The sequence below is a fragment of the Stegostoma tigrinum genome, chromosome 41 (genome assembly GCF_030684315.1).
Source record: "Stegostoma tigrinum isolate sSteTig4 chromosome 41, sSteTig4.hap1, whole genome shotgun sequence".
Taxonomy (NCBI): domain Eukaryota; kingdom Metazoa; phylum Chordata; class Chondrichthyes; order Orectolobiformes; family Stegostomatidae; genus Stegostoma; species Stegostoma tigrinum.
The window spans coordinates 6,334,482-6,346,527 of NC_081394.1; the positions used below are offsets into that span (position 1 = coordinate 6,334,482).

The 12,046-nt window shown below is 42.4% G+C and overlaps 1 protein-coding gene across 1 annotated transcript in view; it reads right to left on the minus strand.

Annotated features, from left to right (window-relative positions):
- Positions 1-2,577: 2,577 nt before the first annotated feature.
- LOC125448470 (myeloid cell surface antigen CD33-like) overlaps positions 2,578-12,046 on the minus strand; it is a 29,181-nt gene continuing 19,712 nt past the window's right edge. The window contains exons 4-9 of the mRNA XM_059641232.1: positions 9,049-9,063; positions 7,923-8,004; positions 7,040-7,121; positions 5,198-5,305; positions 4,620-4,868; positions 2,578-2,759 (exon numbers count right to left, since the gene is read on the minus strand). Coding sequence (XP_059497215.1) covers positions 4,761-4,868; positions 5,198-5,305; positions 7,040-7,121; positions 7,923-8,004; positions 9,049-9,063 — 395 coding nt within the window. The 3' untranslated portion in view covers positions 2,578-2,759; positions 4,620-4,760. The remainder of the gene's footprint in view (positions 2,760-4,619; positions 4,869-5,197; positions 5,306-7,039; positions 7,122-7,922; positions 8,005-9,048; positions 9,064-12,046) is intronic.

Sequence of the window (12,046 nt, forward strand, 5' to 3'; positions counted from 1 at the left end):
AATAGATTCAGTGTATGTTTGAATAGAGATAGTGAAAATAGCAGGTCTGAGCTGATAAATTATTCTGGATCCAATGCTGCATAGCCCAGGCAGCAGTGAGCAACTGATGAGGAAATTGTGGATGTGCTAATCATGATCTTCAAGATGTTCTTTGTTCAGGAATTGCCTTATTGGATGAGAAAAATGACCAACATCACTACAATGTTTAAAAGAACAATCTGATCATGTTTGAGTCACTCATAGCCATAGTTGGAGTTGCTAATCTTCTCCTCTGGCTTTAATCAAACCTTCCTCAGTCCATGCCTCATTTCATCCAACCTTCTGATTTTTCTTCTATCACTGTTTTTACAGTCTGTTTTGTTATTAACCCTTTTGTGTCATGAACATCCATTCTTAATTTAAGAGTACAGAGGGATCACTTTTAGATAGAGTCATAGGATCATACAGCACAGAAACAGGCCCTTCAGTCCAACTCATCCATGCTGACCAAGTTTTCTAAACTAAACTAGTCCCACTTGCTTGAATTTGGCTCATATCCCTCTAAACCTTTCCTATTCATGGGCTTGTCAAAATGTGTTTTAAATGTTGTAATTACACCCGCCTCTTTCACATCCTCTGGCAGTTCATTCCGCATATGAAACACCTTCTCGGTGAAAAAGCTGCCTCTCAGGTCCTTATAATTTTTTTTCCTCTCACTTTAAAACTATGCCCCCTAGTTTTGAACTCCCCCACGCTAAGGAAAAAAAATCTTGGACGTTGACCTTTTTGGTGCCCCTCATGATTTCGTAAACCCCTATAAGGTCACCCCTCAACCTCTTACGCACCACCTAGCCAGCCTGTCCTTGTAACTCAAACCCTCCAGTCCCAGCGATATTCTGATAATTCTTTTCTGAACCCACTCTAATTTAATAATACTCTTCCTACATCAGGCCAGTCAGAACTGTACACAGTACTTCAAACGTGGCTCACCAACATCATACAGAACCTTTGCATGATGTCCCAATTCCTATACTCAGTGGTCTGAGGCAAGCATGCTAAATGTCTTCTTAACCACCTTGTCTACCTCTGATGAAATTTTCAAAGAACTATGTACCTGCTCTTTCTGTTCAACAACACTACTGAAGGCCCTACCATTAACTGTATAGCCATGCCCTTGTTCATTTTGCTAAAGTGCATTACCATTATTCAGCTCAATGGCCCAATTTATCAAGATCCCTTTGTAATCTTAGATAACCTTCTTCATTGTTGATTATACCATCAATTTTGGTGTCATCCACTAAACTTACTAATCATATGTCCGAAATTCTCATCCAAGTCATTTATAGAAGGTACCTACAACAATAGACCCAGCACCAATTCCTGCGGAACACCCCGGGTCACAGGCCTCCAGTCTAAAAAACAACCCTCATGACCAGTGTCTGTCTCCTACCATGAAGACAATTTTGTATCAAATGGCAATGTCTTCCTGAATCCCATGTAATCTAACCTGACTAATCAGTCTACCATGCGGAACATTGTCAAAGGCTTTACTAAAGTCCATGGAGACAATGTCTACTGCTCTGCCGTCATCTATTCTTTTGGTTACATTCTTCATCCTACGCACAAAGCCATGCTGACTGTTCCCAAAATAATTAACTTTGTAACCAGTAAAGGTGTTTCTGGGGACATTACAAGAATTGGCTATTGGGGACTGAGTGACCGAGAACTTTGGAGAAATCTGAGGTGATATGAGAGAACCAGAATGAATTTGTAAAGGGTAAATCTTATCCAGTGAACTTTGTTGAATGGTTTGTGCAGTATTATTAATGAGATTACTAAGGAAGTTCTGAGATGCAGTGGGATTTAGGTGTTTTGATGTATAAGAAACATGAGACATAGCAAGTAATTCAGCAGTTCAGTGGGATACCTCATATATTACGAGAGGAATGGAAGATAAAATTAAAGATCTTATGTTTCATTTATACAGGACATTCGTGAGACCACGCATCCGATACTCAGTGCAGTTTTGATTTCTTTAGTTTGAAGATGGATGTCAATGTGTTGGAGGAAGTTCAGAGGAGGTTCACAAAATTGGAATGAGTGGGTTGACTTATAAGGAAAGGTTGGACAGTTTGGGCCTGTTTTAACTGGAGTTTAGCAGAGTGAGGGGTGACCTGATTAAAGTGTATATGATCCTGAAACCTTTGCCAAGGTGGGTGGGAAGGGATAATTTCTCTTGCCCAGAACTAGAGGATTTTGTGTTAAAATTAGTCGTTGCTCTTTTGGAACTGAAATGATGAGATTTGGTTTTCTCTCAGAAAGTTGTGTGACTTTGGGACTCTCTGCCTCAGGAGGCAGTGGAGGTGGGACCAGTGAATATTTTTAGTACAGTGGTTGAACGATTCTTATTGGACAGGTGAATCAAAGGTTATTGGGGATGGACGTATGCTCTTAAGCATTGTAATGGCAGTCAATGTGAAGAGATCATGCTGTAATGACACCCTCTCACTGGAGTGTGAATTTTTGATTCACATCTCCTGGCTCCTCAGTGTGTGCTGCAGGGAATCTCCAAATTCCACAAATAACACCATCTCCACGTTTCTAGATTATTGTTCCATTTACTATATTACCAAGGCTGACAATAAAAATGGGAACAGTTATAATCGTTCAACAAATATGGCAAGACTTCTGTACTGCGAAGCATTGGCGCTTGAGACTGACTTCATCTAAATCTGCTCTGATCCTGCTTTCTCTGAAGTATAGGTTTCATCAAGAGGGCTCTGTAAACGTTTATAATGAATGACAGTATGAAAATTGATTCAAATACAGCAGCAGCAGCAACTCGTACTGAGAAAGCATACAAATACAATTATACATCAACAGATGCATTACCTAACAAAATTACCCCAGTTGATACGTCAATGTGATACAGAGCGCATGCTACACCATCAGATGGTCAGTACTCAGGAATGTTGCACTGTCTTAGCATGAGTTTTGAGGGAATGTTGCACTGTTGGAAGGTGGATACTAAAGGTTTGTTGCACTGTCAGAGAATCAGCACTAAGGGAGTGCCACACAGTCGGAGGTTCAATACTGAGGGAGCCCTGCACTGTCCGAGGGTCAGTATTGAGGGAGGGCAGCACTGTTGGAGGGTCACTACTGAGGGAGTGCCACACAGTCAGAGGGCAAGTGCTGAGTGATTGAAGCACTGTCAGAGGGACAGTCCTGACAGAGTGCTGAATTGTTGGAGGTCAGTGCTCAGGGAATGCTGCACTGTCAGAGGATCAGTGGTGAGGGAATGCTGTTCAGGTGGATATAGAAGATCCCATTCTGGTATTTGGAAAAGGAACAGGGGCATACCTCCTTAATGTGTTGCAGCCAATATTTATTCCCAGTTAGCATTAATGACCTTTTGTGGGATCTTGCTGTGTCAATCCTACATTGTAGAGATGGCTGTACTTCAAAACAATTTCATTCACTGAAGCACTTTGGATGTCCTGCAGTGGTCCAAAGTGTTAAAGAAATGTAAGTCTGCCTTTATTGCTGTTGGGCAAAGGAATGTGCTCTTAGGACTGGTGGATAAGATGTTGATAAAAAAAGTTGGGTTTTCAGAGCAGTTTAAAAGAGTAGAGAGAAGTGGGAGGTTTAAGGAGGTGAATGGTTATTTTTGGAAGGGGAGTGTGTGGGTGGGATATATAAAAGAGAGAGGCCCAGTTCCTGAAGAGAGAGACCATCACTGTGGGCTGACATGAGAGCCAGGAGGGGTTGTTGGGTGATCTTCGGTTTAGTGGGAACTGGATCATAGGCAAAAGAGATGGCTGTCACATTCAGGGTGAGCTCACAGAGGGCATGAGATGCAATAGGAGAGAAAATAGGGAGAAATGAGAGTTCTGGAGAAGGCAGTATTCATAAAGCATTGACCCATTTGGATGAGTGGAGGGGAGTGAACCAGCATGGGATTGAATGAGAGATAGTACGAACTGCCGATGCTGGAGAATCTGAGATAACACGGTATGAAGCTGGATGAACACAGCGGGCCAAGCAGCATCAGAGGAGCAGGAAAGTTTTGACGTTTCAGGTTGAGAACCTTCTTCAGAGTTGGGGGAGGGGAAGAGGATTCTGAAATGAATAGGGAGACAGGGGGAGGTGGATAGAAGATAGATAAAGGAGAAGATAGGGTGAGAGGAGATAGACATGTCAAAGAGATGGGGTTACAGCCAGTGAAGATGAATGTACGTGGGGAGTTAGGGAGGGGATAGGTTGGTCCAGGGAGGATGGACAGGTCAAGGAGGAAGGATGAGGTTAGTGGGTAGGAAATGGGGGTGGGACTTGAGGTGGGAGGAATGGTTAGGGAGGCGGGGACTAGCTGGGCTGATTTTGGGATATAGTCGGGGGAGGGGGGATTTTGCAGCTTGTGAAGTCCATATTGATATTCTTGGGCTGCAGGGTTCCCAAGCAAAATATGGGATTGAATGTGTGTGTCCTGGTAGATGTTTGATAAGATTGAAAGATGTACATAATCAAAATGGAGAGAAGAATGTCCCTTACTGTTGGAGACACTGTTGAAGAAGGATGTTTAAAGTTAAATCCAGACAGAAACATCTTGGACACAGCATCACTTCACTCTGATATAACTTCACCTTCAAGAAACTCTCACACATGATATCAAGAAATTTCAAATTGGTTCTCGGGGATCATTCCTGTGGATTTTTGGTTCGAGTTTGAAAGATTCTGTCATTCGGTGTTGTCCTCACACTGAGTGTTTCTCAATCTTGCTTAGTTTAAACATTCCCATACATGGCCTCCTCATCAAAGTTACAGTTTGCATAGATATTGTCTTCTTGGTGTACATGAATATTATGATTCAGTGTTATTTCCTCAAATTTCTTCTGCAATAGAAACAAAAATAAGCACAGAGACATTCAGAGTAATCAGCATTTAGAATTATTAACCCCAATACAAATTATACCCAGAACAAATCCATTAATTATTTGAACAATGTGGGGTTTGATTATAGATGCTGAACAGTATGGGGTTTGATTATCGATACTGAACAGTGTAGTGTTTGATGATTGATCCTGTGTGGTGTGTGTTGTACAATTTCCTGGGTTCAAATTTGGTTGTGTAAATGATTTCAGAGACATGAAAGGACCAGAGACATCAGTATTAGAGCCAGTGGAGGGGGTGAGTGCCTGGATATCCTGTGCATGTAGCTCACCTTCTGGTTTCTCAAAGCCCAATCTATCTCACAGTTTTCATAAGTAGGATCTTCATGTTCATTGGCAGAATGCTTAGTTTTAGTTTCTTGTTTCATGCCCATTCTCTCCTGTATTGGAAGCAGATTGAACAGTGTGAGAATGAACAGGATTTGGATATGGTCTGATTATTGCTGGAGAAAGTTCCACATTATCCAACTGATCTTCTTTTGAAGAAATGTCACCTGACATTAATCCTGAGCAATCTGGCTGTGATTTCAAGGATCTGCTTTCCCTGCCCCTCTTGGCATGAAATGCCCCATGTCAATCCATCAGAAGTAATTGCCTCTCTCTATCTCTATCAAGCCCTTGAACCATCTCCAATCATCAGGATGAGGGCACAGGGAATAGCTGTGGACAAAGAGGTGCCCATATCTCCAACAGGAAATGACAGTGCCGATTCTTTGGACCCTCATTGGCTTGGAATTCTAGCAGAACAGTTAACTGTCAATCTTATTGACATGAAAATGCAATAGGGACAGTTAACTGTCAATCTTATTGACATGGAAATGCAACGGGAAGAGTTAACTGTCAATTTTATTGACAAGGAAATGCAGAAGGAACAGCTAACTATCAATCTTAGTGACATTTAGATGCAGCAGGAAAAATTATCTCTAAAACTTATTGACATGGAATTGCAACAGGAACAGTTAACTGTCAATCGTATTGACATGGAAATGCAGCAGGAACAGTTAACTGTCGATCTTAGTTATGAGAGCTGACAGGCAGATTGTGATTAATCAAGATGTTGCCAGGGAAATACAGCAAGGATTGGCAGTCTCCATGAACCTTTTTTTTCAAAGAAAAAGGTGAAATGTTTGTTGGAATCCATTTTGTCTACTCAAAATGGGGTTTGGATTATCTAATAAATGCCTTTGACATTTCATGAAAAACAATCATTTTTTGAAGCAGAACCACATTTAATGACGGATACACTTTTCTGACGCTTGCAGGTGTGTGTTGGTTATACACTATCAAACACACCAAGTGGGATGTGTTTGAACCAGACTGCCGTTTCTTCAGCTGTACAGCCTGCATAGTGCTGTCAAAACTAATATTTGACATTGCTGTAAAAAAGTAATGTCACACAGCGCCACTCTCTCACAGAGAGAGAGAGATGACTTGCAATGAGTTTAAGGCGAGGGTTGACCACAGCTTAGACCAGGGCAAAGTTGCAAAGGTAGGACAATCATGGTGCCCTCAGCCAGTGATGTTAGCATCACTCTGCATCACTAACCTGCTGGACAGTGTCGTAGGCAAAACTGACGGCTTCAGATCGTTTTAGTGGAGTAAACCACTCGTGGGTTTTCAGCAGAGTTGCAGCGTGAGAAAGCTAGCTTCTCCATACTTTTGTTTTCAGTCACCTTTCCCTTCCCCTTCCAGAGTATCCTGAATTAGACTGGGCACTGCTCAAGGTAGTGGGCGTAGGCCCTTTAATGTGTGTTCACAAGAAACAGAGGATCGGGAAGTCATTATCATGCTGGGTAGTTTTATTTTGTATCCTTTGAGCAACAATTAATTTCTGTACTAAAAAGTAATCCTTTCATTATCTTAATCATTTTGCAAAGTTCCCTTAATGTTTTAGTCTCTGGCGAGCTCAAGCTTAGCTCAGCTTGTGCACCCCATCCAAAGAATTTGATTAAAAGATGTTCTGTACAGCAGACTTGAGCCTTACAACCAGATCTTAATACTAAGTATTTATATTTTAGAGGCATCAATTATTGGAATCTGCCTTTATAAAGTCACAGCATTAACAAAGGAAGATGTTGGTTGAGGAATTAAATTCCAATAATTATGTTACTTACCCTGGACCTGTCCCACTGCTTCCCTGGAGTGTCTCTACTGACTTGCTGACATGCTGTTTGGTCTCTTCCTGTGCTTTTTGCTCTGTGCATTGCATTAGAAACAGTCACCATAGGTCAGACGATGAAGTGGACAACAGTATGAAACCAGAGATAGTAGGAACTGCAGATGCTGGAGAATCTGAGATAACAAGGTGTAGAGCTGGATGAACACAGCAGGTCAAGCAGCATCAGAGGAGCAGGAAGGCTGACGTTTCAGACCTACACCCTTCTTCAGAAATGGGGGAGGGGAAGGGCACTGTTGAATAAGTTAGTTGAATAATTTCTAAAGAAGGGCCCAGGCTTGAAACATCAGCCTTCTTGCTCCTCTGATGCTGCTTGGCCCGCTGTGTTCATCGAGCTCTACACCTTGTTACCAACAGTGTGAAAACACGTTCTTTCTGAAACACAGGACCTTTATCTTTCATTAATGGTAAACCATTAACTTTTTGTGATCAGAGATAATGGGGACTGCAGATGCTGGAGAATCCAAGATAACAAAGTGTGGAGCTGGATGAACACAGCAGGCCAAGCAGCATCTCAAAAGCACAAAAACTGACATTTCGGGCCTAGACCCTTTACTTTGTTATCATTAACTCTTCGTGTCCTGTTTCCTGACAATATTGAGTTTTAGATCACTGCTCCCTCAAGAGGGTGAAGAGGGAACTTCTGCAGGTCCAGATGTTACTCTTAGCTCTTTAAAACAGTGCGAAACTGGACAATGTGCAAGAGAATGAGGGGGGAATGAGATAGAGAACATCAGTTGATGTTGATGTGAAACCAGAGAGGAGAAATGAGTTGGTGAAAATGCAAGTTCAAAAGCAGCAAATGGACCTTTCACACTTACTTTTTCACACACTTGAAGATGAATAATCCACTCAGTCCAACGCTTAAAATGATTCCAGCTCCAAGCAATCCTGCTTTCCATCCTCTGAATTCTCGAACTGGAAAAACATCCAATGAATTTAGATTTAGTGCAGTTTTGGTATTCCAACCTGATGGGCTCTCATAGAATCATGAAATCATACAGTAGAGGTCCTTCAGTCCATCAGTGCTACACTACTACCGTCTCTTGTACCACTTTAGTACATGAGACCTATCCTTTGAATTATGGGATCATCCAAATATTTCCTAAAGGTTGTGAGGCTTTCAACATCAACTACTCTCCCAGGTAGTGCCTTCAGAGCCCTGCCAGACTCATGGTGAAAAAAAAGTTTTTCTCAAATCCCCTCTAAACTGCTTGCCTGTCATGTTAAAAATGTTGCCCCTCTGGGATTGACCCTTCAGCTAAGGGAACAGCTGCTTTCAATTCATCCTATCCATGCACCCCTTAAACATTACCTCGATCAGGTTTCCACTTCAACCTTCCCTGCTCCAAAGAAAACAACCTGAGCTTATTCAGCCTGTCTTCATTGCTGAAATGCTCCATCCCAGGCAACATCTTTGTGAATTGCCTTTGTGCCCCATTCAGAGCAACAGCACTGTATGATTGTATGAATAACTCCAGTACCATTTTAGAATGTTGTGCTCAGAAGTAGATGTCCTCATGCTAACCTGGTGAAGTGATATCTGTCCACATGTGTAAGAGCAATACAAGGAAAGTTTATAGATATAATATTTATGTACTACATACATATACAGAATTTATATCTGTAAGAATTGTTTTCATGGAGGTGGCAAACTGATGGGGTGACACAAAGGACTGCATAACAGCGGAAGCACTGGTCAGAGTCACGCAATCCCACAACCAACGGAAGAGAATAAAGCTCTGCAGTCCGGACACATCCACCATGAAAGTCAGAGGCAAATCAAGCAATAATTGGAGGAGGGGACTCCAGAAATACCCCATCCTCAGTGATGGGGGAGCCCGGTATATCTGTGTAAAAGGAAAGGCAAGAGACCCACCTTGTCCCTCTCCAGAGGTTCCCAGCATCACAGATGCCAGTCTTCAGCAAATTCAATTCACTCCGCACGATGTGAAGAAATGGCTGAAGACACCAGATACATGAAAAGGAATTGGCCCTGAGAACAGTCTGGTAATTGTTAATGGTGTGGTGACAAGAGCAGGTCAAAGGCTCGGAATGCTGCAATGAGGAACTCACCTGCCGACTCCTGAAAATGTGTCTGTCATTCACAGGGAATGTGATGGAACACTGTCCAGTTGGCTGGATGGGTGCAGCTCCAACAACAAGAAGCTCATCCAGGACAAAGCAGCCCATTTGATTAGCACCACATCCACGCCATAGACATTTGTTTTCTCCAACACATACACACAGCAAGGGCAGTGTACGCTATTTACAAAATTCAATATGCAACTCATCAATGTTTCTTCGCCAGCACTTGCCAGATCTATGGAAGGATGATACATAGAAACACAAGTTCTCCTCCAAGTCGCTCAGAAGTGTTTTTGAAGTACGGTTTGAAGGTTAGTATTAGTTAAAAAAAAAATCTCCGGAGTGGTTAATGGGTCTGAAAGCTTTCAATGCCTCAGGCCTGATAATGTATATCCAGGAAATGAAAGACATAGCCATGGAAACAGTGGAGTAGAAATAGGAAATTGGAAAATGTCAAATGTGACCCTGCATTTTAACAAAGCAGGGAGGGAGTAAACAGGAAATTACAGCCTAACATCAGTAACAGGGGAAATACTGGAGACTGATGTGAACATGCAGAACTGGCTCAAAGGTAGAAGTCGAAGGTGGTGTGGTGTGACATTGCTCGTCAGAGCTAGTATAGCAGCTACTTAAAGCCAGTTCGAAATATGTCTACAGAGTCAGTTTGGGCTGAGATTAGGAGCAAGAAAGGAGCAGTCACTTCGTTTGAGTTTTTTTTATTTTTACAGAGCTCCTAATAGTTGCAGAGAAGTGGAGGAGAGGATTTGGGGAAGATACTGGAAAGGTGCAGAAGTCACAGGGTTGGGGTTATGGGTGACTTCAGCTTTCCAAATATTGATTGGAAACTTTTTAGTTGTAGTAGTTTAGATGGAGCAGATTTTGTCCAGTGTGTTCAGGAAGGATTCCTGACACAGTATGTAGATAGACCAACACGAGGACAGTGCTTGGCAATGAACCAACCAAGTGTTAGACCTGTTGGTAAGAGAGCATTTTGGCAATAGCAATCATAACTCTGTAACTTTTACAATAGCCATGGAAAAGAACAGGGCAATTCAGCAGGGTAAGGTTTATAATTGGGGGAAGGGCAATTATAATTCTGTTAGGCAAGAACTGGGTAACATAAAATGGGAACAGATGCTGTTGGGGAAGACCGCTATAGAAGTGTGGGGATTGTTTAAGGAATGCATACTGCGTGTGCTTGATATGCAGGCAGGGAAGATGCGGTCAAATGAGGGAGCCTTGGTTCTCAACAGGGGTCAAATGACTAGTTAAGAGGAAGAAGGATGCTTATTTTAAGGTTTTGGAAACAAGGATCGGAAAAGGCTCTAAAGGGATATAAGTTAGCCAGGAAGGAGCTGAAGGAAGGGCTGAGGAGAGCTATAAGGGGGCATGAGAAAATCTTGGCAAATAGGATCAAGGACAACCCCAAGGCTTTTTACATGTATGTGAGGAATAAGAGAATGACCAGAGAAGGCGTAGGGCTGATCAAGGATTATGAAGAGAATTTGTGCACAGAGCGTAAAGAGATAGGAGAAGTCATTAAGGAATTTTTTCTTCAGTATTCACAACTGAGAGGGACTTAGTTGTAGAGGAGGACTGCATGAAACAGGCTGGTAGGCTAGAGGAGGTGGATGTTAGTAAGGAAGATGTACTAGGAATTTTGAGGAACTGGAAGATAGTTAAATCCAGTTAGGACTGATGGGATTTATCCAAGGATTCTATGGGAAGCGAGGGAAGAGATCGACGGGCCTTTGGCGATGAGCTTTTCGTCCTCACTGTCACTGGGTATAGTGCTGGAAGATCAGAGAGAGGTTCAACAAAGGGAATAGAGATAACACCGGAAATTTCAGGCCAGCTAGTCTTACTTCAGTGGTGGGCAAATTATTGGAAAGGGCTGTGAGAGATAGGATTTATGATCACTTGGATAGGCACAGTTTGATTCGTGATAGTCAGCATGGATTTCTGAGAGGTAGATCATGCCCCACAAACCTTGTTGAATTCTTTGAAGAAGTGATCAAACACATGGATGAAGGTAGAGCAGTGGATGTGGTTTACATGGATTTAAGTAAGGTGTTTGATAAGGTTCCCCATGGTAGGCTCATGCAGAAAGTAAGGAGGCACAGGATACAGGGAAATGTGGCAGATTGGATTCAGAATTGGCTGACCCTCAGAAGGGTAGTGGATGGAAAATATTCAACATGGTGCTCAGTTGCAAGTGGCATATCTCAAGGATCTGTTCTGGGTCTTCCGGTTGTGACTTTTGTAAATGATTTGGATGAAGGAGTGGAAGGGTGAATTAGCAAGTTCGCGGACAATACGAAAGTGGGTCGAGTTGTGGGTAGTGCAGAGGGCTGTTCTAGGTTGCAAAGGGACATTGATAGGATGCAGAGCTGGGCTGAGAATTGGCAGATGGAGTTTAATCCTAAAAAGTCTGAGATGATTCATTTTGGAAGGACAAATTTGAAGGCAGAATAATGGAAAGATTCTCGGTAGTGTGGAAGGGCAGAGAGATCTTGGGGTTCACATCCATAGTTTCCTGAAATCGGCCACCTAGGTGAATAGAGTTGATAAGAAGACAAATGGTGTGTTAGCTTTAATTAATAGTGGGATTGAGTTCAAGAGCCATGAATTTATGCTCCAGCTGTACAAAACCCTGGTTCGGCCACATCTGGAGTATTGTGTCCAGTTCTGGTCACCTCCTTACAGAAAAAATGTGGAAGCATTGGAAAAGGTGCAGAGGAGATTTACTACAATGTTGCCTGGAAAGGAGGGAAGGCCTTACAAGGAAAGGTTGAGAGACCTAGGGCATTTCTGTTTAGAATGACAAAGGATAAGAGATGTACAGAATGGCCAGAGG